Raw genomic sequence first — 27,213 nt, forward strand, 5'->3', positions numbered from 1 at the left:
TAATTTCAGTTCTCAGTCATATGTTGGAAAGATAAAACTACAGTGCAGATTTTGGAGATGTAAATACTGAAAAAAATGACATGTCTTGCGGGGGAACAGATTTTAATTGTGAAGAAGGGCCATGTGAATTGCCTTCTACTAATCAAAAGATGCTTATCACCTCAAACGGAGATAACAGAGCAGCCAAGATAAAGAACTGAATTTTTTTATATCACCTTATGAAGGACATCAAACATCTGAAGGTGTCAGAGGATTTGTCAGCAAAGTTCTCCTAACATTTACATCCGACAGCACAGACTGCTGTTTTTTTCATCCCTCCCTACAAAGACAAAATGGACAAAGGCATCAGGAATTTCAGATGCCTTTTCTCTGCAGGGACTAAGAGTATGGACTTTAGTAAAGCCTTAGTTTCAAAAGTTTTCCTGATGTCTTTACAATTTAAGTCTTGCTGTTTCAGGGAGATGGGCAGAGCATCCCCAGGGCAATTAACTCAAACACCTGCAGTGCTCAAGCACTTCGAAATTCCAGTGCCAAGAAAGAGTGGGTCATGACAAAAGTGTCCAGGACAAGCAAGACTCAAGCCCCCCTCAGCACCCAGAAATGCTTTAGTGTGCTCCTGTAGCTAAGGACAGGCTTATCCAGGAATGCTTCCAAGGAATTAGGGTTGCTTTCCAGAGCAAACCTGCAGCAGCCTTTACTCCAGTCTTGCTCAATTCTGCCCAATGCTGGAATTCTAGAAACTGCTCTTCACAGGCACCCACAGGAGAGGAAACCACAGACATGAATGTCCTATGTGACATAAATTACTACTTAAAGAAGACAAAGCATAATCCAAAGAAAATTTACCATTTGGAAAGGATCCTATTGCAGTGGAAGGAACACCAGCATAGATGCCACGAAAACCACCAGCTTTCCTAAATCCTTGAGGACTCTGAAGTCTTGTTTTTACAGTATCCAGGGGAAAAAGGATCAAGTCTACACACACACCAGCAACTCCACCAGCCTACAAGACAAAACCATGGAGAAAAGTGCATTCATATTCTCACATAAATGGTGCTTATGTGAGTAACTGAGGCATGTGTAACCCAAATCACTGCTGACTGTATCCTGCCTGAGGTCAGTTTATAAACTGATAGTCTTACACACAACTCAACAGCTTCCACAGCTATAATAAGAAGGGTTCAACAAAAGAAAGTAACAGATATTATGACTTTTAAACCATTTTTAAAGTATTTTTAAAACCATCTCGGTGTTTTGAATAATGCAGGCAAAGCAATGCAACACTTCCCCATCCACAGAAAAGCCAGACCATGGATGTCACTTATGAAGAGACAGCACAGAATGACCAACACCTCCAGCAGCTGTGTGATAAAATCAGGGAAAACTGAAGCAATTCTGCTCCCCGCCTTAGGCATCTCTAGAAAGCACGTTCACATTTTTCCAGCAAATGTTTTCATTTAAAGTGTTCACACTCCCTCATTGCCCTGTTGAACAAGGCCTAAAGTAAACTTTCTTTTTTCATTTATTTTTTTTGATAAAAGCCTATAGAAAGAAAAAAATGGTCAAATCATTGAAAGGTTCAGATTGGAATGGACCTTGAAGATCTAGTTCCAGCCCCTGCCATGGGCAGGGACACCTTCCACTATCCCAGGTTGTCCCAAGCCCCATCCAACCTGGCCTTGGACACTTCCAGGGATGGGGCAGCCACAGCTACTCTGGGCAGCCTGTGCCAGGGCCTCATCACCCTCAGAGTCAATAATTTTTCTCTAATATCTAATCTAAACCTATTCTCTGTCAGTTTGAAAACATTCCCCCCTGGTCCTGTAACCATGTGCTCTCTCCACCTTTCTTGTAGACCCCCTTAAGGTACTGGAAATCATATTAAAGGAAGAAGTTTTCAAAGTCAGAAAGAAAAGGGGAAGGATTTTACCCAAAGAATTCCTAAAACAAAAGCCTAAAAAAATGATTCAACTAGGGCTCACTCTTTTTCCACTGTCTGTGTTTCTAGATGACTGGGTTTTTGGGTTTTTTTAATTACCCCATGACATGGCTGATTGTAGAAAATAATTATTTCACAAAAACATGAGGAAAAGGCTGAAATAAATAGAAAAACTCATTCAAAATAAAACACTATCAATAGTTAACATTAATCCACTATGAGCCATTATTTAGCTGCAGTGCTCTTCAGAAAACACAGTTTGAAGGCTACCTCATATAGATCCCGAGAAACAGCTGCACAGCTTTTTAACTCTGCCTGAAAACAAATCACATGTGTGTTACTCCAATAATTTTTTTCAGGGTAACAGAGGATTCAGAGAGGTGTTCACTATCTACCACTAAAGGTTTAATCAATAAGTTAATTACTCTTTTAATCTAGTTGGCTATTTTGAATGCATTGATTCTTCTTCACTCTTTTTCATCAAAATCCTTATCTGCTCAAAATAGCATTGATCAGATTTAATCAGATTTAATCTGGCCATCTATTAAAACATGAATCAAAAGTTACTAATTGCTTCTTTAAGTTCTCAAAGTTCTGTATCTTAAATGTCATTTAAATTCATGAGGTAGCTAACAGAGCACCTGCCAGGGGGTGACAATAGCTGTGTGTTTGCAACAACTGCAGAAAAGAGAAATGGCTTTTGGTTCATAAGGCACCTGGAACACATCTCCTCCCCCAGCTGTCAGTAACAGCAGGGTTATTGAAAGAACCTTCACCAGGAGCTGCAGGAAGATCAGAGCTCACAAGAGAAGTGGAGGGGCAGCTCAAGTCTCTGCCCTCTGATCAGGGACAGGACCCATGGAGCAGCTGGAGCTGTGCCAGGAGAGGCTGGGGCTGGGATCAGGGAAAGGTTCTACCCCAGAGGGTGCTGGGCACTGCCCCGGCTCCCCAGGGAATGGGCACAACCCCAAGGCGCCAGAGCTCCAGGAGAGTTTGGACAATGCTCCTGGGCACAGGGTGGGATTGTTGGGGTGTCCCGGCAGGGCCAGGAGCTGGGATGGATGAGCCTTGTGGGTCCCTTCCATCTCAGGATATTCAATGACCCTATAAACTCCATCGCAATGATTAAGCAAAACCAGGACCTAATTCCAGCTCCTGGAGCCACGACCTCACTGCTCACGTCCATCTGCCTCAGAGCATTTGGGGCAGGCAGCTGAACTCTCCTCTGCTGCAGCTTTCCCCAAGGCACCACATCCCTGATTTTCCACACAGAACCCACTGGGCGTTTCCAAGGGAGTCCCAGCTGTGGTGACTGGGCTTCACCCCCTTGCTGAGCCCACACATGGAAAAGCAGTTTTAGGGTGGGCAATGCTTTACAGACAGGGTCAGGGGCTCCCTGTGGCTGCTGAAGCCACAAACTGTGGCCACTCTCAGCTCCGCTCAGCACCTTGGCAATGCTCAGGCAAGACATCTGCAAAACTTGGAATATGTAAAATTTTTCCTAAGAAAGGATGTTCCTTGATGTTAGAGCCTTGCAGCTTTCAAGCCTGATCAACAACAAAGGAGTTAATTGTTGAAACACTGTAACCAACAGACTCTACGTGATGTCCTGTGTTAGAAAGCCAAAATACTTGTCAGTAGAATTGCTAATTTCAGGGCTGCATGTGTTTCAAAAATGTCAGACCTAGAGGGAGGTTAACAAATGCTGGGAAGAAGGACGTACCACTAATGGTGGAGACAAAGGATGCAGAATTTATGGGCCACAAGGACATTTGGCAGAACCCCAAAGAAAAGGAAGAACCTAATAAAGACAGATCCCCCACTGAGCAGACACCGCTCCGATTGGGTAAAAAGGAATTCCAGCAGAGGCACATCACAGCTGCCAGCCAGGGAAACCCACTGACCCAAAAGCAGAGAAAGACTGAGCCTGTGGATTAGCTACCATGGCAAGCCAGAGAATCATTAACCAACAGAAGACACAATACTAATTAATAAGAGAACCTGTGTAACTTGTAGCTAATGAACATTAATGCTTTTATTTGGTAAAGGGCAGAAACAGTGAAAAATTTTGGTGGAGGCAGTGCTGGATTTTTGTGGATTTGCCAGCCAGCGACCCATTCTGCGCAAAGAAAAAATTTATATGCGCATGTATAAAAGATATATATGCGATTATATATATGTGTATATATATGTATATATAAAAATATATATGTATTATTATATACATATTTTATATATAAATATACATAAAATATACTATATATAATATATAAAATATACATAAAATATATAAAAATATATAATATATAAAATATATACGTTTGCATATTATATATATACACATATAAAAATAAAAATATATCATACATACACATATAATTTCTATTCCCTAAGAATACCTCTACTCTGTTTGTGGACCGGGCTCTTGCACACCGGGTAAAACAACACATTTCGGGCCCGCTCACTCACCGCCAAGGCCGCCCAGGACTCCCGCGCCTCCATGCAGGGCTGGCGGGCCGGGCTGTTGGCCCGGGCCGGGATCAGCAGAGCCGGGGCCGGCGTTCCAGGCCTACCCCATGCGCACACATGGGCGCAGCCATATTGCCGCCCCGGCCCGTGTCACGTGGGCGCAGCTCTCTCTCTGCGCCTGCGTGGGACCCGACGCATGCGCACAGTGGGAAGCTCCCAGCAATTAGCGCCGAGCGTTAATTAATTAGTTGGTGCTTAGCGGCGGTTTGCTGTGTAATACCGGCACAGCCGCTTTCGGCTCTTTCTGGAGCCCCTGAGGTGCTGGTGCGTGCGCCAGAGGCGCATGGGATCTGTTTGGAAAGCGAACAGCTTTTCCTTGTGCCCTGGAAAAAAAATTAAATCCTGAGGGAAAAAGAGCCCTGAAATCGAGTTTTTTTTTCTCAATTGATGTTGATGTCTAAAAGCTGAATTTTCTGTCTCCAGGATGAATTTTCTGCCCTTTTGTGAACGTAACTGGTGACGTCAGAAAACTTCTACAATAAAACTTTGTGTTTCCAGCATTGAGTAGATCATGTTACCCAAATCAATATGCATAAGGCAGGTGGAGAATATCTATTAGATAGGCGAGTTCATGTAAATTTTATCATATAATAGATGTCACATTTTACCCCTTGGGGTGCTCGATTTGTGGGAACTTCCATCTTGCACTGAGTGCAAAATAAACAATGTTTCCTTTAAAAATTAAAGTGTTTCTGTGTTTAGAGAGCTGCTAAAATCGGCAGCAGGGTCTGTAGCACAGAGCCTGGTGCCCTGGTCCTCACACGCCCATGGGTGTTCCCCCAGGGAGGTTCCAACCAGGAATGTTCAGGAATTCCGACCAGGAATGAGCTGCCAGAGCAGTGCACAGCATCAGCAATAAACCCTCCTGGCCAGGGGCATCACCCCTGCCTCTTCTCAAAGCTCTGCTGGCTCTCCTGGAATGGAAAATGCCATTTTTCACCCCTATCCCAAAGGCTTTTACATTTTGTGTTTGTGTCCTGCTGGCTCTCCCCCTTTCTACAAAAGGCATTCAATTAATCAGTGGTTCCAAAAGCTGCAGAGAGGATTTTGGCACAGAGTCCTCACACAATCCTCACCCAGCAGGAAACCACACTTGGAATTACTGGAAATGTGATGCTAGAGGAGGAAAAAGGGTGAATGTTGGACAGCACTGCAGCGTGTGCAGAACCAGAAAATTCAGGCAGGCTCCAATTCCAAGACTTCCTTGGCTGCAGGCATGTCTCTTGGGATGAGTTTTGGATGTGGCGTTTTGGATGCTGGGAGTCTGATGATGCCTCCCATCCAGCTCAGCTGCTCTCCATAAGGCTGCTCAGGGTGTTTGCAGGTGGGAAGCACTGTGCAGACTTGGGCTGTAACATCTGCCCACAGCAAGCACAGGGACTGCCACTAAAGTGCCATTGCCAGCTCCAGCAAATTCATTACAGCTCTCCTACAACACTGATTTTTTTTCTGAGCTGCCTCAGTCGCTGGAGACAGGTGATGTTAGAGCAGTCTTCATTTCATTTAGTCTTCATTTTCATTTTGAGTGAAAAGCTCGAGGCTCTACAGGCAAAAATGTAAAGAACCCAAGCATGTTGCATTTCTCAGCCTCCTTAGATTTTTAAGGCAGCTCCTTGGTTTTTGTCTCTAACTTACAATTTTTACAGTAGTCTGGGTGGGTTATCACTACTTTGCTTTAGTTTGGGCTGTATTGTGCTTATTAAGAAGCATTTGTTTGTTTCATATCAGGAATGATCAAACAAGTGGGCTCCTTTGGCAGTCCTACCACACCCATCCCCTGTATGGATGTCTGAGCACCTGAAGTCTAAGGCAGGCTGGTTTGCTGTCCTAGGAATTAATTCCTGAAAATTCCCATGGCACGGGGGTTAGAACTAGATATTTAAGGTCTCTTCCAACCCAAACCATTCTGTGATTCTACAAAAACTTTGATCCTGGTTTCTGGAAGAAGCAGGAGCCCCAGTTCCATGTTCCAGCTGTAATATAGGGATGACTGGACTGTGAGCAGTTATTACAGTAACACCCGTCACAGCACCTGGCTCTCTGAAAGAGCCCTGCTATTTACACAGAAATAAAAAGAATCTGAAATCTACCATTTCCAGATGGTTTTCTGTTGAGTGGCTAAATAAACTCAAAAGCTGAAAGCTCCTCACTTTCCTGGTCCATGTCTGTCATTAAATAAAGCACATTGGAACCATATTGAGGGAAAAAATCAGACATCTGCAGTAAATGAAGCAGGCTTTTGGACTCACTGCTATCCCCCAGAACCCAGCCATGGCAGCACTTAAAACAAGACCTTTTTACCCCCACGTGCCCAGGAGGTTTCTTGATGTAAAGGTTCTTGGGGTCATAGCAAGCATTCTTCACATTGCTCAGTGCAAAGCTTTCAGATACACTCCGTGGCACTGACTCCTTTATTTATCACCTTCTGTCAGGAGAGCTGCTGCTGCATCAGAGAGGTCACAACCTTCTCTTCTTCCAAGCCACTGTCCTGTCTTAAATGAACAAGTTCTGCCTAATGCCATAGGCCAGACATCAATCTTTGTGCCAAGTCCTTCAGTGGACTCCCCCCGGGCTTGAAAAGTAAATTGAGTGAAGAAGGAGATCTTGTTTCTCACATCTTTTCTTCCCTGCAAGAAAATGCTGTGGGTGCTCTCCAGCATTGCTCCACTGTGAGGGAAGGAGATGGGCCCAGCAGAACCTTGCACAGGTAGTGCCTGACTGCTCCTGAACTGCAGATGCTCATGGTCAACCCTATTTTCAGGTTCTGGAGCTCAGGGGCTTGGAGGGCAAGCTGGGGAGGCTGAGGAGCAGCCACATGGGGCTTGTACCAGGCACTGCAGGGGCAATACCCTGAAGCAGAGGAGAGAACAGACATTTGTGTTCATCCTGCTGCAAATGTAGGTTCTGCCAGCACCACAGCAGCTTGCTGGCCAAATTTTTTTTTGCTCAGCCCCTTCTTTCATCTTCTTTTTTTGTTCCCTGCTCTTCTTTCTCTGCCCAACCTGGCTGCAGGTTGGTAAGAATGCTTTTAAAAATGGCCATTATGCCTACATCTCACCTGCTTCCCTCAGCCTTTGCAGCACGTGACAACCTTGGTAAGAGACAAAAAGCCTTTTAATTGTGGTAGGAAAAGGAACGTACTGCATCTCTGGATGCACTGAGTGGGATATGAGCTGCCAGCAACACAGCAACCCTCTAGCTTATGTTCTGCAGAAAAAGAGACTGCAGGGAGTGAGTACCAGCCACTCATGGCTCCTCTTTGTCAGGGCTACTAAAGCACTTATTTTGCATTGATTTCACATTTATCCTTCTACTAGTACAACAATGCACCTGCGCAGAAATGCCTGAATGTGTGGATCAGTGAATATGTAAGCATGGTATATTCTTTGTGTGTATTTCCTCCCCACTCTCTGGCTGCTGTTGGATATCTGACACCAGCAGCAGAAGATTTATTGATCTGGTCATAACATATTAAGGCTGCTGAAGAGCAGATGTTAAAAACAGACTTCTTGGCATATATCAGCCCCCGGTGGTATTGGTCTCACACATGTTCCAGTTTATTTATTGAAGCAATTGCTCTTCTCATTCTCTTCATTATCTTCCTTCTGGGTAATTCAGGCACACCAGAGTCAACCCCTTCCAGTCAGTCAATCCTTCTTGGATCACCGTTTTTGCTTCAGCTTGGGCAACATCCGACAACTTTTCCTTCCTGAGAAGGAAAAGCCCATCCCACTGTTCATAAAAACAGTTATCAGCTGCAAAAATTTATGCTGGCATAAATACAGTGAAAATAAAGACTCAGGGATCCCCTTAATTTGATAATAAGCAGGTGCATAATGGGGCCAGGGAAGCCATCTGAAAGGGGAACTTCAGTGGTACGACCACATACAGCACCCAAGAGGCTGTGATGAACCACAGGAGCATATATCATGGCAGATGAGGAACAAAACACAGCCCTTTGACCATAAAAATGTTGTTTTTCCCATTTTATTACAAACAGCCACAGACCTGTGAAATTCATGCAGAGCAAAGGGTTCTTCCTGTGCAGGGGAGCAGCGTGGCTCTGTGCACCAGAAAGGTGACCCTGGTCCTTCTCCAGGAGACAGCCTTGCCACCAGCCTCCTTAAACACCCGGTGTGCACACGCTAAGGTGAGGGCTCCCTCCAGACCCTTGCAGCAGCACAGGTGTTTATTCTGCAGCTTATTTGTGCCAGGGATAGAGCAGCAGTGCTCCTGGCCACAGCTTTGGTGTAGTAAAATCCAGAGGCCCCCTGACACCAGGGTTCTGGCATGAGGAAGCAGAGTCCTGGTCCCAGCAATTCCTCTCAGAACTGGTTATGTCCTCCAGCTGCCACCCCAGTGCCCCATGGCCCCTCTGTGTGCTCAGCAGCTTTGCTGCAAACCTCTGCCCACATGCTTCTGGAGCTGCCTGCTTCAGAAAAATGAAAATTAACTAAATATTTTCCTAATATGTAGCCAGCAGTGGACAGCTGGACCTGGATGGGCAGGAATTTTTCCAGCTCTCCTAATTTTGTCAGTCTTCCTTTTCTTGCCTTAACCCTCATGCAAACTACAGGCAAGGCTGGTTTAATCTGGATTTTAGGTGATTTTTTGTCACTCATATGCCATTAGCTCCCCCTTATGCTTACAGTAGCATTCCCTGTTCTTAAGTCTGGCAAGGTTTAGAAATTCTGCTGAAATAATAATTGCAGTAAATTTTTATGGAAACAGATGGGGCAACCAGACAGCCATAAATTTAATAACTCCTTTGAGTACTTAGCAGCAGAAATGCGAGTCCCCAAATTCATTAAGAAAAGAAGTGATTAATGATGATATAGATTTTGCATAATGATAGAAAGCCTTAAAATGTACAACTTTTGAATGCTCTTCATTCATTCTGCCTTATTGGCTGCCTGGACAATTGAAGATGAAAGGCTTGGGAAAGACAGAAAACACACATTTAAACTACTGGGTAAAGTGAGTAAAATAATGATCCAGTGGCAATGCAGTGACCTTTGCACATGAACATGTCTTTCAGACTCTCTGCTGTTAGTCTTACAGCACAGCTGAGTTAATCTAATATTTCCCTTTTAGCTCATAAGAGAAATGAAGGAAAATCTTAATTATGCCTGTAGTTGTGGTTATAATCCAACCCCCTGACACAGGAATTACATCTGTTCTCAACTCATTTTGTGGGCCAATGCAATGACTTAGTTGACTCAGGAAGCAGAGCTAAGAAAAAGTTTACAACAGAATGGCCCTAAGCTCCTCAAATAATTGTGCATTTCCATCTTGTCCCAGAGAAGCCTCCCTGATATTCCCATAGAGTGCCTGGAACCAGGAAACACGGTTTCTTCAGCCACTGCTTTGCTTCAGTCATTCTGGTGATTTAGGTCCTTCTCTTTAAAAAAGAGTAGTAACAGACCTGGTCTCTTCCCAAGGTCTGGAGTTAGTGAAATGTCAGGTGGGTTGTCCCTCCTAGAAGTGTGGATGTAACATTAGTGCTGGACCTCCTTTCCCTCCCATCCCAGCCAGTCTGGGCCAGCACAAGATCAAGGCCATCCTGGCACACACTCAGCATGACCCCTTGGGCTATTTGGGTGGACCTTTGTAAGAAAAGACTCAAGTAGAAGAGGATTTTCTTGACTTTCATGGGTTTGGAGAGCTGGACTCCTCCCTGTTCCATGGGGCTGGATGAGTCCTCCACGCCAATGATGTGGCCCAGCTGTGCTTTGCAGAGATGGTGGCCCTGACTCCTGGGAGAGGTTTGTGGCTCCTGGGAGAGGTTTGTGGCTCCAGCTTGAGGGTGACCCTCACCTCCACTGCTCACCTCCATCATCCTCCTGGCAGAAACAAACTGCAATTGTTTCTGGACAGACAAGGAGCAGTATTTTTAAAGATTAGTTCATTGGCAGCTGTTTGCTCAGCTCAAGAGTTTCTATCAGCTGAATCCCATGCCCAGCTCCCAGGAACTGGATGGAAAGTGCTTGGAGTGATATATAGAACAGCCACGATGGCTGAAACAATGCACCTATTGGGAGATGTCACTCAAGAAAGGAGCTAAGGGGTTTATTTGAACAGCTGAATGTTGGCATGCAAACTACAGCTATCTTTTTAATATAAACTGTAAAAATAATACAGTTTGCTTTAAGAAAAATGAGCTGTGTGATTGGCACCCTGTACTTGATATAATTTATTTTTAGTATCATCTAGTTCAAAGAAAAGAGCTTCTCAATCTGCTTAGGCTACTCAGAGAAGGAGAAAGAAACCAAAGGACATGGGTGACAGGGTAGGGACAGGGAGCAGAGGGCTCGAGGGACCACAGACTCTCACAGCTGTTGGGGCTCATGTTGACTGTCCCAGAACTCCTGCACATCCCTTTTTGCAGTCACTCCACACTGCTGTCCTGTAAGACCACCTGAAATCCTGCTCCATATTGCCTTCTAAAGAGCTGGGGACAGGATGGGCTGGATGGGGATGACAGAGGAGGTCAGCAGTGGGGAGGAAGGTTGTCTAACTTCAGTCTTCCTTTTCCATTTCCTGTTAATTGCAAGTCAAACCCAAAGCAAAGCCCCCGGAGAGATGTGAAGCAGCAGCTCCAAAAGATCAGCGAGCGGGTCTTTGTCCACATCCAGCTGCATCAGTCAGGCTGTCCATACACCACCATCAATCCCAAACTGAACAGCTTTATTGGTACAGGTGAGTGGCTTTTACAGCTCCTCTAACCCTTGCCAGAAGACTCACTCTCCAGTGTCTCCAGCAGGCTGAGATCTCAAAGAGAGAAGCCTGACCCCCTTGCTTGTTTTCTTTGACAGTGTGGAGCACAGCCCTTTGGTGAGAGGCAGCTGAGAGGTCCTTCCCAGGACCAGCGGAAGGAGCCTGGTGACAAGAAATTTTTATTTACCTTCCAGTGACTTTCCAGGGCCCTTTTCCTTTTCCTTCTGTTTTGTGGAGAGAAACTTGCCAATTCTTCTCCTCTCAGCAGGATTATCAGAGCTGGCTTCCGATGTGAAGGTTCCCATTGCTGGAAGTTTCTGACGGCCCCTGCCTACGGTGCCATTGTTGCCACTCCCAGCTGATAACCTCTCAGCAGTTATCTAAGGGAAACAAAAAGCTCTGGGAACAGGGGCTCTGTACGTGGGCAAGGAGCAGCACATGACATGTGAATTTGCCAGATGTTACCACTCTGAATCTTACTAAAATATGCCCTGGCCACGGCTGCTTTATCTGTGTGGAAGGAGTTGGGAGATAAGAGGTGATTTTACTGACAGTGCTGGAATGGCCTGACCAGGCAGCCTGGGAGCAGCTCCCTGACACAGCAGCACAATTCCTTGCAAATGTGCCAAATGTTGGGTTTTGTGTGGTCCTGACCACTGTTTCATTTGACAGTATCCTTCCTTCATGCTTATTCAGACTGAGATTGTTTTCCAGAAAATTACATCATCTTCCAATGTGTACATTTGGTTTCTAAAGGGCCTTGACTTTCTCTGCAGCTCAGTTGATGCCTCAAGGCCTGTTTTAATGCTCTTCTGACAGCGTCTTGTGTTTGTCTGATTGGAAATATTCCAGGTAATTAAAAAAATTACACACCAACTGCTGCTTAAAAATCTATTGTGTGCATATTGATTTTGCATATTTTGGCTTTGGAGGAGGCTGTTTCAATTCTCTATCCCCCCTTTCTGAATCTCCCATGTCAAGACTGGAGCCCAAGCTCTTCTGAAGCCTGCAAAGCCAGAGAGTGCCCTTAAGTGAAACCTGTTTATTCCTTATTGCCTTTTATTCTTTACAGAAAACAATATGGGGAGGCTGTGCCAGAAATACAGATACTGTAATTATTATTTTTTTTATTCCAGAGTATGCACAGGAACTTGTTATTTTTAAGCCTGGTCATCCCTGCACCTTGCAGTGCCTTAATTTGGAAGTTCACACTTGAAAGGAGAGAGAATTGCATCCATACTCATTGTCTGTCCTTGTCACGGGCTGCACTGATGAGCTCTAATCACACACGTGAGTCCAGAACAGGGAGAGGAGGCATTTCTCTGTGCATAGAATAATCAACTCTGAGTTAAATGCGGTGCTTGAAAGTGATTTGTATCCATCCTCACCCCCACCTCCTCAGTCTAATTAACTCCTCTAATAGAATTAATCAGCACACTAAATACGGGACTCACTAACGGCTGAAAAAACCACACCACTATCTATTCCAAAATACAATTACACTGACAAACTCAATTACATGCCTCAGTCACTTCTGAAATTACTCACCAGTATTGGACTGTGCACAGTTTAAGTTTCATTGTTGAAAGAAATCATAAACACTTTCTAAATTGTACAATGTTTACAGAAATACACAGAAGCACAGCTTTTATTACCCATGTGGCAAAATTAATTTGACACATTGAAAGCAAATGAATAGAGCTGGAGGACTTTATTCAGGCAGTATTCTTCCCACTGATAGAATTTACACTGGAGGAACATCTAACACATTAACCTTATTAAACTCTGATGTAGGTAAACAGCATTTCAAAGGGAATGAGAAAGGATCCAAATCAAAATCCTTATTGCATTTGAATGAGAAACATCCAATTCTGCATTTCTAACTGTTCTTTTAGTTTACAACCCCCTTTCACTAAAGTAGGCTTTTGCTCTGGAAGCTTTTGCAGCAGAAGCAGTCCACAATATGCAGTAATGATTCTGGGTTTGGTCTTTTAAATCTGTGGTGAACTCTACAGCTGAAAATAAACTCCCATCAGACTTGGTTATATGAGTTTAGGTTAATTTGCAAGTCAAGAGAGGAAGATAAATGTTGCTTGTGTTTTTAATAACCCAAGTTTATCTAAGTTCATCTTGATCTGAAGATACAGAAAGTCTTCCTGAACTTTTTGTCTGGTTCTATGCAGCACCTGCTTCTCAATTTAGTTTATTCTCAAACTGTGATACCAGTCAAACAGTAACATTTCTCACAGAAGGGACAGAGCTGCTCTTGCTTACAACTGGGCACAAGCAGATAAAACTTTGAGCTCCAGGCTGACAAAGTCTGTGTTGAACTTGAAATACTCTGACTGAAAAAAACATCCTCCTATCCTTAGCAAGAACCCACATCCATGCAGAACCAGTACAACAAACTGGTTTTAAGCCTAAAAATTGCATTGGCACTTGCCTAGTAGGAAATTCTCAGGTCAGTAGAGTAGGTTCAAAATTCCTTTGAAAAAAGAGAGTCCAGCACTTTGAAGAGTTCTTCAAGAAGGCAAGGAACATCCTGCTGGGTCTCACTTCCTGCTGAACCTGAGACACAGATCCTGTCAAGGGAAGAGGGATCAGAACTCTCAGTTCCAATCAAAAAAGTGGATGAGTTGAGCAGATCTGTCCAGAGACCCAACACCTGCCCACAGGGATGGAGAGGCACTGGGATGGCTCTGGGAAGATGTGCTTTTATGGATGGATCACACATAGTGTGCTCTGCCAATGTCCATCCTTGTGGGCTCCCCCATCCACTCATTCCGTCCCCTCCTCTTAACCAGGGGAGAAACCAAAACAGAGGAAAGGAAGATTGTTCAGTGCCAAATGATGATTGGCCCATGTTGGTGAGAAACCCTTTCTCCTTCCACTTTCCTTAAAAATTATGAATTCTTATCATATGCTGGGACAGTAACATTCGAGGAGCAGGACAACAGAACAGAAAGGTTCCCCAGAAAAACTAATTCCATATCTTCTGGACGTATATAACAAATATTCTGGGGAATATTTGTTATATTTTGGCTTTTTGCCATGCCCATTTATTTCACAGCATTCCAGTCATCCCTGTCCATAGTCCCTGCTGGTGTTCCTTTTATGAGCAGCCAGGCAATTCACACCCTCCACTCCCTTCCTCTCCTTTAGATGGTTAAAGGTTGTTTCAAGCAGAGTATTAAACCAGATTTTATTCTAATCCACATGTTTGCAGCTCCATAGCCATTCCTGTCAGAAGTGCTGTGACACAAGCACACAGTTTCACAGCTGAAGATGCATGTTGGGATAAAGATAAATTCATGGTATGAAACTGGGGCCTCAAACAAAGGGCTTCTTATGCTGGAACTCAAGAATAAGACTCACTTTGTGAATTAATAGATTTTATACTTTCATCTGTGGAATATCATCCATCAAACTAAAACCTTTCAGAAAGGCTGGAGCTATTCCACATCCAGGCACCTTCTTTATTAGTTCTGCACATTTCTGCAGTCACCAGTGCTGCATTGGGTGACACTTGCAAAGGATTACAGACCTGATACGATATTAGATAAAAATTACAAGTGAGAAGCTATTTTATTGCTATTTATTTTCATCAGCAGAGCATCCGTCTCCCAAATGCCATTCTAGTTTGGTTGATATTGACTTTTCAGGCTGCTGAGAAGTTTTGTAATTCTTCTTTGTTCATAGTTTATGTATAGAAATCAATACTAGTTTGCAATTTGTTGAAACTGAAATGGTCACAGTAGGAGTAACATGTACCTGATTTTTCCTTGCATTCTATTCCCAGTCAGAATTGGATTAATTTTTCAGTCAATCTATGATATCTGATAATTAAAAATGGTGATTTCCACATCTCACATGCACTTCTTATTAACCTCACAGTAAAACATTACTGAAAAAAGCAAGCAGGAACACAGCTGTGAATTTTCTTTAACATCACTGATGTCAGTGATTGAGATATCAACGGTCTGGGTTTCTTTTTTGATCAGCTTTTTTGCTCATACCACCAGAAATAGAGATTTCACTGGTTTTCAGGTAGAGCAGTAATGATTAACTGCAAAATTATCAGACTCAAGATCTCTTTTTCTGGAAAAACAGTTGGAAATTGTTTACAGTTTTCAAATCTAACTGCAAAAAGTTTGGGTCAGAATAACATCACCACATCATCTCAAATTATTCACCTTAAATTTCGCGTTGCAGGGAGCAAACCGCGGTGAAACAGCCGTGATTTGGTGTCAGGGCTGGAATGTTTCTGGACTGACACTACCATCTAGTGCCCCGACCACAGACTGCAGCTTCTCTGCGGGGAAAAACGCACAACAAACGCACTTGGTTGTTCACTTCCATAATTACATTATCATAAATAATCCATCTCCCGAGACACATGTGCAAACAGTACAGGGAATGAAGGCCCCACAATGCCAGCCTCCTTTTCTTCTTAAATTGTAATAAAAAAAGTCAGCTAGGCACACAATCCTGGGAGAAAAACCCATGAGCTGATTTGGTAATAGCTCTCACAAGAAGACGAAGTGATGTGTTTGGTTTCCATACTTTTTTTCCCGAAGGTCCAGTAAAATTGAAAAGCACATTAATGCTCTTGTAGCACACCTGGGATATTCAGCAAAGCTGGCAGAGATGAAGTGTGGAGCCTCAGTGCCACGTGGCATCTCTTACTGCCTTAGGAGCATCTTTAGCTTTCCTGGGAGAGGCTCATGAGAGCTCTGCTGGACCAGCCACCCTTGAAGACATTTCACATTTCCTGGTGGGGGGCAGTGAGCATATTTAGAACCTCTCCAGGATGCCAGAAGAGGCAGCTTTCCTCTAAAATGGGTTTCCTGCATCAAAAGCTTCCTTGGAGCCCCAGCCCCAGAGTTTTCTGCCCTGTCTCCTTCAGCAAGGGGCAGATGACTTCAGCAATATCAGCCTAATTAAGCTACAGTCTTTGCCTGCTGGAAAAGTGAGTCCAAAGAGCTACCAAGTGAATTGCAAACCCTACAAAACTGCCTGAAGGGGAAGAGGACTCTGTTCTGGACTCTGTTCTGGAAAACATGCTGGAAGACATGAAACCCTGAATGCTTTTTTTTTTAAAAAAAAAAAAAAAAGAAAAAGAAAAGCCTTTTCCAGCTTTTGACTTTTATTACACTTTCCAAAACAATTTCAAGAAGTTCCCCCTCTGACCTATGAAAACTCCTGTGCCTAAATATGCTTTACAATCCTCCCATTCCCCCCACTTACAGTTTCAATGTGCTGTAACAGTATTTTCAACCAGAAAAATACTGCACTGGGGACTGCTGAGGCAGCTCTGCTTTACTGCAGACACTGAATGAGCTGTGACAGACTGCACCACACCAGGCTCATTATACACATCTTCCACTGAAACACTGCAGTTCAGAGCAAGCCTTTAACCTGCTGAGTGCCAAGAAGAGCCATTACATTGCTTGTGATACTGCAGCCAGAATAGCACCTTATTTCTTCAAATTATTGACACAATTTCACAATGCTGTTGTGACATCCTCGGGCTGAAGGTATCAATGCTCCTGAACTCTTTTTAGAGTACTAGCTTTTCATTTTCAGCACACTTAAAACATGCTTTCCAGTGGACTGTGAAGAAATCTCAGACTTTTCCTGCAGCTCAGACATCCCAGCTGTAATCCCCAGCACATCTAATGGTGCTTCTCTGATAAAGTCCCTTGAAAATTAAAACTATGCAGTTATTTGGGCCAAAGTGCATTTTGTTACTCCAGGATGAAAGCTAAACAGTTCCTGCTATGGAGATGCAGGGGTAGAGCAAAGGTTGCTGGATTGCAGAGCCCTCTGCAGTGAGGGACAGGATGGAGACTGTTCCCAGTAGAAATCCCCTGTACTGGAGCCAGGGACAGACCTGGGCAGGAAACTGGGGCAGATCTCTGTGTGTCCCCACAGGCCTGAGGGTGCCAATTGCCAGCCCAAGACTGCAGCAGGGTCAGAGAGCAGCAAAACTCTCTCATCAGCCAGCACTGAAGAGACTTTCCCCAGCAGAGAGGGACACGAGCAATGGCACACCTCACTCTGGTCTTGCCAGAAATGTGATCAGGACTGACGTGGAGGCAAGTCCTTCCCCCTAACATTAAAATGTCATTGATGGCATCTAAACCTGATAGCTCTTTTCTCTCTCAATGTGAACTGTGTGGCAGCAGCCAAGGAATCCCTTTCAAAGGAAAGTAGTTGTATTGATTTAAGAAAAACCTTATTTGAGAGATTTGCCACCAACATTCTCCCTTGCTACAGATATCCACCAACCAGAAGATGAGTGACCATTCACAGCCTGTTGCCATCAGCATGGGAGTGATATCAGTAGACTTCATCATGTCCTTTCTCTCTCCTGCCACCTGCTAGTCCCCTTATTAATTAAAAAGACACAAACAAACCCATCCTTCTGTGGTTCCCAAAGTCCCTAGAAGCCACACAGCTACTCAGGTTAGGTATGCCAGGAGATGATTTCAGAGCTTAAAACCAGCAGGAGATCTCAGGCTGATTGATTAAGAAAATAGATACAAAGGGGGGAGATAGATGCACCTGTGACAGCAGAACCCCTCTGTGAAACAAAGGGGGCAAGAATATATCCACCATAGTAAAGGGAAACTACTTCCCTGGGCATAGGAAAATGTGCTAGATGGGTTATTTCAGAGTCTTGAACACCTTGCAGGAAGTCTGGGATATCCAATGCTCAGGTGACTCCAAAGCCACTGGGATCAGTATTTTTGTTTGTCTTTGTGTTTAGGCATCCATGAAATTTAGGAGACAAAGTTGTCTTATGTGAACAACAAAACGCAAGTCAGAACTTAAATTGTGGGCTTGGTTGGTAGCAGCAGATTAAACATTAGAACCCTTTCAACTAAGGAAAATACTCAGGAAAGGCTTAAAATCAACTTACTGTGCAAGAAGAAAAATCAGTACCCCAGCTCCTTCATCCTGAAGGCTAATCACTGCAAGATTAGCAGTGATTTTACAGAGCTTTGCTGTACCTTGATCTTTGAGAGCAAAAGTAAAGTCAAAATTCAGCTATTTCTTTCCAGCCCATCTTATTGCTGTGCTCCAAGAGCACCATACAGCAGCACCCCTCAGCTGAGAAACCTTTTGGTCTGGAGCAGAACTCGCTGTAGCCCAGCCTGTTAAACCTTCTTTGGGTGACTGTGCTCAACTTTACCTTTGATAGATCAGTGATCCCTCCCTTCCTCAGCTGACATGGCTGGGAGTGACAATCCCTTAAAAAGGCAGATGGGAGAGTGTTACAGAGGAAGTGTTGTGTCTTTTTCCTTTCTCAGAGGGGCCTGGGATAGGAGAGAAGACAGCATCTCCAAAGTCTGCTGGTTATTAAGCAGTGAGTTAGAAGAACAGTCTGACTCCAGTGGAAGGGAAGGGAAAGCTGGGGTGGGCTCTATGAGAAAATAGGCTGAATAGCAAGAGCAGGATGGTGGGAGGTTTTTTTGCTTTGTGGACAAATTTGTCTTATTTGAGAAGTGCTATGGGACATTAACCAGTCTCTGCTTGGTCAGCAGCCTGCTCAGATAGGAGTATTATGTTTAAGACTAAAGATATTATTCTTGCACTCTGTCATGTGCTGTGCCACATCCCTCCAGGCTGTGCCCCCCAAAACTGACCCTGCTCTCAGTCAAGAACAATTTACTGAAATTTTTGCAGCAGGTGGTGTCCAGGTCTTGGTCTTTGAACTCACTGAGTACTCTAAGAAAGCCCTTCAGTGATATTATTCAGAGTTTCAAATTACTTGCCATGCTTTAAATGCTTAAATAGATGCTGGATCTAGTCTTCAATTTGTTAAAAATTGTATCTGAGCCGGAAAGATTGCTTTAACTTTCACAGCTAAGACTTTGGACAGATAAAAAGAGCAACTCTTCCAAGAGTCAGAACTAGGTGTTTTGACAGTGTTTCTCCTGTCATTTTATTTAATAATCCATTGCCCCTCGGTTAATAGCTTTCTGCTTGATTAGCCTGTATAAATCAAAACTTCACAGCTTTATCCCTGACATGTTTTACATTCTGAGCTGAGGGTAATGAATCGTGCCATGGCTTGATGTACTCTGCCTTCTGTTTAGAGGAAGTCCTGTGTCAAGGAAACACCTTGGCTTTCAAATTGAGTTATCAGTACTCTGTCAAAATCCAGAGGAGGAAATGCAGAGGATCCTAACACTGTGCATCAGGGATTGCACAGCCCTGAGCACAGAGTGAAGCTGCAGGGACTGGCTTAGCTTATGCTGGCAGCTCTTGGGGGTCTTCACTAACACATGAAACTGCCTGCTCTGCATTTCCTGCCTTCCTGCTCCAACCTGCTGCCCACACTGCCCTGTTTGGAGTGGTGCAGCAGCACCAGCCTGGTTTCCTTGCAGCTGATCCCCCAGGGTTCCCCTCCAGGCTCTGGGGGCTGCTGCAAACCTGGGTCAGGAGGCGCCCGTGGCACCTCCAGAACGGGTGTAGCTCAAGATGCTGAGCTGTGATCAGGGTGAGCTGCTGCTGTTCCTCAGGGAGGAGGGTTGCTGTGGGATCCCACTGGCAGCAGCAAGAACAGAAGCTTTAGTTCCACTCCTGGAGCTGGCTGCTGCTCCTCCTGCCAGGCTGGCCTGCTCCTCCAAAGCCAAGCACTGCTCTCCTTGGCCACTAGGTGCAGCTCACGCTGCACTGCAGTTTGCTTTACATCATTCCGGTTTTCTGATGTTAAAAAATTATTTCCCTTGTGTTTCTGGGTGTGTGTGGTTTGAGGAGGCTGAAGCTTTATCCTAAAATCTTCCTGGTCTACTTCTAAGTCTCTTTCCCCGAAACTTCTTGCTTGCTGCATCAGCTGTACCCCTTTTGAATGCCCAATCCTGCTTCCTCACTTCTCCATACAGAAACCTACCCAGCTGCACTGCTTTGATGGACCTGCCAGGGTAATGGGGAGGGACAAATCAGGTAAGCTAATTGAGAACACGCTGATTTTTCAGCCTCAAGCTGAGCACAGAATTTTACACTGAACTTCCCACCTCCTGCCATTTCATTTTCCCAAATAGTTTTTAGGCTGCAGATGCTGCACATCAGTGCTGCCTCCCATCAGATATCCAAGGTTAGGAGTCTCCAGCTCCCACCTCCAATGTGAGGAAAAGCTCAGCACAGAGCCCAGGAGCACACCAGGGCATGGACCAGGATCTCTGCTCTCCTTTTAGTGCCCTCCCTGCCTGACACAGCAGGATGAGAGAATCCCTGGAGAAACAGGGAGTCTGCAGCCAGCAGCTGCAGCAGTTAGAGACCTGATTAAGAGCTGTTTGAAGCTGTCTTGAGAAGAGCAGAAATTGGGATGCCATTGCAAAAATTAGAATCGCTGAAAGCTGGGGCTGGACATCAGAAAGACAAAAGGGCTGGGGAAGCAAAGGATGACACTGTGGCTGTCCCTGCCCTTCCAATAGTCCTCAGTTCAGGAGTCACACATGTCAGGGGTAGGGGTGCTGGAGAAAGGCTGACTGATGCTGTGAAAAAACAGCTTTGCCCTGGAAGGTTGTGGGAACACAGGGCCACAGTGAGAGACCCCCTCACCTCCCTTGGCACTGCCTCTGAGCAGGTTCTCTAGAATTACATCAAATGTTCCACTTAATCCTCTGCTTAAATGTGCTTCCTCTCGAAGGTGTGCTTTTGGTCTGGATGCTTATTCCTTCCACTTCACCTGCTGCTCAGCCCAGGGGCTCAGGTGGAAAAACAAGACCTGAGGAACCCTGAGCTCTCTCCCCTTGCATGTTTGATCCCTGCTGGCTGTGCTTGCTGGGCTTTCAGCAGAAAGGAACCTGTACAAAAGGAGCCCATCATCTCCAGGTGGGTGCCAGCCCTGTCTGCCACTGAGGCTGGATCAGCTCTGATTCTCCTGGAGCACAGAACTTGCAACTCTTCAATGTGGAATCAACTCCAGCTTAGTACAGACTGTTTTTCTACACAATGAGGCTGCTTGTGGAGATGATATTCTTGTACTGTGGCATATAAAGGAGCCAGGGTGCTAGAAATTGCTGGCAGCAGCTGTGGGTACTTGTAGGTAACAGCTGGGGAGAAGACCTAAAGGGTCTGGTTATTCTATTTTTCTTTCACACAGTGAGATATTCCTATTAAGCAATTACCTCCTGGGAGAAGCAGCAAGGTAGCTGTACCATCATTCCTGGTTTGTTTGGTTTTTTGGATTTGTTTTTTTTTTTTTTTTAGAAAATCTAAAATTATTTTTTCATAATGCACCAGATGAGATGGCTCAGACCTGCTGTGAAGGAAGCAGAAAGTAATGCTCACAGTTTGTAATATTTCCTTGAGCTTCTGCTTTCGCACTGAAAAATGAGCTTCTTCCCATTAAAATGCTTTTAAATTACAAATCCACAGCTGTTCTCTCCAGCTTGCTTGAGCACAGTAAACTCAAAGTGATCTATGTGATGGCTGTGGGCTAGCCAGCATGTTCTTCCCTTGCTAGGGGCACAGGGATGGTGTGGGCAGCTCCTCGGGCTCTCTAAGGCCATGCTGCCATCCATCAAGTTCTCCTTTCCATCATAGATGGAGCTGAACCAAAGGAAAAGCTCCCTGAGATGGAGCTTTGGGAAGCAGCAGGCAATACAGAAAGAATTCTCCATGCAGCCCTTCAGGAGAGGCTGGGGAGCTGAGCTCCATGGCTGGGAACAGCAAGGAGCTGGAGAAGCAACTGCAGCCACGCTGGTCTGCCTGAGCCTGCTGGATCAAATCCCACAGAGCACAGCAGGGAAACAGCCTGGCTTTAGGAAGCCCAGCACTGCTGGTTTGTGCAGGTGCCACCAAGCCCTGCCAGCAGAGGCAGTCCCAGCCCATAACCCTGGCTGTCAGCACAGGACCATCCTGCCTCCCCACCAGAACAAGAATTTGATTGGTTTCATTTTGCATTGAGGAAAAATAGGGCAGAAAAGGAGAAGCAGATGTTTTTAGAAAATGCCTACAATTCCTGGAGCTTCAAAGAGCTTTTTGATTGCACAGACTTTAAAAAACATATAAAAGAGAGTTTTTCACTAGGGTGAAACCCTCACTGAAATAGGAGTTTTTGGACTGAGCCTATATGGGAAAGTCTTACTGCTCACAAACCATATTTAAAATCCTTTTCACTGTTGGCTGGCTATTTTTTCTCTCCTGTGCTGCCTTGGAGGCATGTCCAACTCCTGCCTGTGCTGGTCATTATGGACAAAGCAAGGCAGGCTTGCAGGTGGCAGAGGGTTTGTTCCCCTCCAAGGGCCACTGCCTGGTGCCACCAGGAGCTGCATCACTCCCCCTTGGGAGAATGAAGCAGAGAAATTGCAGCTCTGCCAAGCACAGCATTGGTGCTTCCCCCTGCGCTTCTTTACCCATCTCCTTCAGCTCACAGGGAATAACAGTGACCAGGGGACACCATGTCCTTCCAGATGGGAGTGCAGCTTTCATCCTAAGTACAATTCCTGGAGCAGCAGCATTTTGGGAGGCTGGTTATGTCTCTCTAATAGGCTGGAGGACTCTTACTGCAGGGAGGACATGAAGATACGCATTTCTTCATGCCGAAGGAGTCTAGGAGATCTCTCGGGGTTTCAATTGAAAAATCCCCTTCTCTGGCCATTTTGAGAACTTTTCTCCTCCCCAAATGAGGACCTGAAGCAGCTCTGAATGTCACAAAGCAGGCACAGGGCTGCCAAGTAAAAGCAGAGCTACATGACTGTCAGAAAATCCTGTCATCAACTTCAGGTCCCTTCTGCATGAATCCCACCTGCAGCTCCCCACATCCTAGATATTGCAGGGTCCTTCCCAGAAGTTGCTTTAAGTGCCAGGATTTCTGTTCCCTTGCCTTATAAAAGAGCAAGAATTTCTACTTTGATTGCCTTAAATTTCTATTTCTCACAACAAATCCTCCAGGAAATACTATTTTTTTTTGCAAAATTACCTTCTGAGTAAGTTTTAGTCTTTAATATCAAAAATTCAATTTAAACTGGACGTCCTTATTTCTTATCTAGAGGCTTTGGACCATGTTCTCTGCCTTCTCCAAGGTTCCTGAGGCAGATGCTGCTGTAAAAGGTAACACACAGGGGCTGTGAAGTGGTGGTAGGTGCCAGCACTGGGCCTCCTTTAAGCTGGGAATGATGTTCACCTGCACATTTCCTTACCCAGAATTGTGGCCCTGTAATGATGCCTATGCCAACAGGCACTTCAGCAGGCACAGGCACTTCAGCAGAGGGAAATGAGTGACTCTGCTGCCTCCTGGTCACCCTCCTTTCTCATCATTTCTCACTAGGCTTCATCTCCCACCCCTGGTACGAGGAGGAGCCTTTCCTGGGGAGCAGGTCGCATCCCTGGTCACATCCCTGGGCAGTCCCCAAGGGACAGCTCTGTATTTGGGAGACTTCACTGCCATGGGTCCCTCTCCTGTGCAGAGGCTTATGAGCACCGTGATGCAGGGCTTTTGTTCAAGCTCTTTATCAATGAGTTAATGAGTAAATGAGCTAATGAATAAAGCACTGTAAGCCCTGCTGAGAGCCCTGTGTCCTTAGTAAGCTGGCCAGGGTATCAGGGTTGAAAAGTTCAGGTCAGGTCCAGGATGGCCTTTCTCTCCATGGCTACCTCAGGAGCATCCAACACCAGCAACTCAGGTCCCAAAAGCTGCTTTTCCTCCCACTCTTCTTCTCCCAGGGGCTTCTCCTGCTTGGGATAAGGGCTGTATTTCATCCAGGGGCCTCCCAGATGGGGCTGACACATGGCAGGGGTGTGCTTGGCCACGCACTCTCCTCTCAGCATTATTGTTTTTGTGCATCCCATGTAGAGGAAATGGGAGTTGGCTGCTCAGGCAAGCTGGACTTTACACTGGGATAAGGTTTTGAGATTGCCTTATCCCATTGGGAGCCTGTTCCTTAGGTCCAGGGGAGCTTCACACACATGTTGGCTTCAGTGAGCTGTTCTTGTCTCCCCGAGCTCATAGCCAAGAAAATGGACAAATATCTGCCCTGCAGCAAGGCTGAGGTTCCCAAAAGTCCCCCAGTTTATAAAAATCACACGTTTCTGCAGCCAGCTAAAGGCAGATAATGTATAAATGCTCCCATATGTCTCACAGGGCTTTCCCTACCCCTTTGCAGAGCCACCTGACCCTGCTCTCCCACAGCTCCAGGGGTCCTGTGAGACCACAAGCCTTCAACAGCAGATTGCAGCAAAAGTGATAGTTTGGAGCTTTTTCACTCTCAGCATAATTTCTCACAAGCACAGTTTTTAATTTGATTTCTTCTTGGCTTGTTTCCTCCTGTGGTGTACACACATCTTGCAAGCAATGAGGAATTTGGATGTCACTTCTCATTTCCCCTCAGCCTTCCGGATCCAAGTCCTGGTTATCCTTTTTCCCCTCAATGTGGAGAAACAGAGCAGCATGTTGGGAACCAGCTGTGAAGCTCTCAGCCAAAAGCTGAGTAGGAAATATCTTAGGATGAGCACTGGGTACTACGTGTCAGCTCTTCCCCCACCACCAATAATTGCACCACAACAGGACTTTGGGCGCCTAGGGAAAAGAAGTTGGCTCTGTTGGCTTCCCTTTCCCTTTTTTGCACTCCTGGGAAGAGTCACCAGCCAGAAAAGCTGTCTGTACTTGCAAGGACAGCAGCATGCATGACTTCCTGTAGGGGAAGAGCTGCTGATCCCCATGTTGAGAATATGTCCCTGTCTTCACTCTCTAACTGTGTTCTCCTTTGCCATGCCTGCTCATTCACCATTTTGCACTGGAAGAAGCCAGTAGGAATCCACTTGTACCTCTGCAAAGCCAGCCCTGGCTGCCGGGAATGTTTTGCCAAGGAGGAACAGCTGATGCAAACCAAGACTGCAGATAAGCTCCATGCTGCCAGGCTTGAATGGGCTTACACTGCTGAGCATGAGGATTGTTCCTGTTCATGCATGAAAAATTGCAAAGAAAGAAGAATCTGTGTCAGACATGAAGTCAAAACTCCCAGAAGCCTATTTGAGCTCCTAGGAATGACCACTGTCTCCTGGTATTCCTCTTGCAGATCTCCCCTGCTGGGATCTGCTCCCTGGGCCATTCTCATCCTGTGGCTCCCTCTGGGATGCCTGAGGAAGGTGTGCTGCTATTTCTCAGTCCCATGATTTCATATTTTAGGGTTGTAGCAGATTACACAGCCTTGGCTCCCAGGAATGTCAGGCCCTGCACAGGGTGCCCAGAGCAGCTGTGGCTGTCCTACCCCTGGCAGTGTCCAAGGCCAGGTGGACAGGGCTTGGAGCACCCTGGGATAGTGGAAGGTGTCCCTGCCCATGGCAGGAGGTGCAATGAGATGGCCTGTAAGGTCCTTTCCAGCCCAAAACACTCTTTGATTGTCCTTCCAGTCCCATGTTGGTCCTGTCTGTGTTTTGGCAGCTCCAGGGGCGCTCAGCAGGTGGGATGAGAAGCACTGAGAGCTGAGATGAGCACTGTGCCTGTGCCATGCACGTGCCTGGCTTTCCCTGCTGCCAAGAGCAAGTCATGCCCACAGATATTCACCATAAGAACTCTCCACCACAAACCCAAAGAGGAGGGACGTACAAGGAGTTATATTGACAGTAACTAAGTGCTGGTACAGGGTGTGCATAAGGTGATTAAAAAATTCTCCTCTTTGCCTTGCTTAATAATCTGGAAAAAACCTGGCAAACTCTCAGGGACTGCAGAGTTTAATATCTGGCTGAGGATGCTAATTTAATTACATGCCAGCAGGTGGTGCCCAAGTAGAGAAAGGAGACAATTTAATACAGAATTCTCACAATTTAATATCATATTCTCACTCCAGGTGAGGTTGCGAGTGGCGTTTCATTTTGGAGCCACGATCCAGTCGTTCAGACAACATTTAACAACTCAATATTGGTGGTTTTGCCTTTTCTGCCTCATCCCATCTCCCCAGACAGCTCCCAGATCTTCAAGGCTTGTGAGAAGGCTGGGAAGCACCAGCTTTCCTCGCTATCATTTCAGCTGACAGCGAGGAAAGCAGTTCTAATGCACACCCAGTGGGAAGGGGTCGCCTGGTCCCACTGCAGCTGAGGCTGTGGGAGGGGACAGGTCAATCCAAACGTGTCTCATGGCTGGCAAGCTGCAGTTTTTCCCAGGTGCACTCATTGCTTCTAGAGATTTATACAAAAAATGTGTCAAGTAATAACCTGGGCACTGTTGAATGCTTTATGCAGGAGAGAGAAGTGGCTTCTCTTGGCCTCCTTTTAAAAATACAAGGAGAGGGATTTTGTCATCTGCTTTCTCCTGCAAAAACGACATGAACCTACTCAGCTGGTTCCCACTAACAGCCCATACTAAACAGATGCAAAAATACCAGGTTTATGTATTCTGTAGCTCTGGCAAGTTGCTGATCTGAGTGGTTTTTGCAGGTGCTGAAACACAGAACACAGGCACTGCCTCTGCAGGGCTTGCAAGCTCTTTAAAGGAAAGTACAAACCCCTGCAATTCCATAACTTCAGTGAACAATGAGAGCGATTTCTCACTGGATTAGGACAGGAAACCTGTAAAGAGCACTTTCATGATCCTCCTTCCCTGAGCACTGAGAATAGGGGAGCTCTGCCACTTTGCTGTGGTTACACTGCCTGGTGTCACATGAATATGGTCACAGCCCAGCCTGGGCAATGGGAGAAGCAGGACAACATCCAGGCAGCACCAGGCATCTCCCAGCTGAAAATCAGCCTTGTTAAAGCAAAAGCTGGAGGGAGTTGGGGTCTTGTTACAGCTGAAAGCAAAGTCCAAAGTAAGTGGGTAATGCCTGGGAGTGACTTTTCCCTCTGATCAATGAAGGGAAAGGGCCTGAGCCTCCTGGGAGCAATCTCTGCTGCAGGAGGCTTTCTGCTGGTTGGGAGGCAGAAATCTCCTCTCCTTCTTGTTGAAATTCCCGACACGAGCAGACAAGCCTGATTAGAGTCAGTATATACTAGTCCTTTAGGAGCTGAGCAGACAGGGAAGAATGTCAGGGAAGAGATTGCTTCCAGTGGTAATTTATGCAGTTATTCTCCTTTTT

General features: G+C 45.5%; 1 protein-coding gene across 2 annotated transcripts in view; it reads right to left on the reverse strand.

The window, feature by feature from the left end:
• The window catches only part of SLC25A26 (solute carrier family 25 member 26), an 84,457-nt gene extending 79,897 nt beyond the window's left edge, over positions 1 to 4,560 (reverse strand). For both annotated transcript variants that reach the window (XM_038149567.1, XM_038149566.1), the window contains exons 1-2: positions 4,409 to 4,560; positions 847 to 1,003 (exon numbers count right to left, since the gene is read on the reverse strand). In XM_038149567.1, coding sequence (XP_038005495.1) covers positions 847 to 1,003; positions 4,409 to 4,441 — 190 coding nt within the window. In that variant the 5' untranslated portion in view covers positions 4,442 to 4,560. The remainder of the gene's footprint in view (positions 1 to 846; positions 1,004 to 4,408) is intronic.
• Between the last annotated feature and the right edge of the window lie 22,653 nt (positions 4,561 to 27,213).

This window comes from Motacilla alba, chromosome 12, assembly GCF_015832195.1.
Source record: "Motacilla alba alba isolate MOTALB_02 chromosome 12, Motacilla_alba_V1.0_pri, whole genome shotgun sequence".
Classification (NCBI taxonomy): domain Eukaryota; kingdom Metazoa; phylum Chordata; class Aves; order Passeriformes; family Motacillidae; genus Motacilla; species Motacilla alba.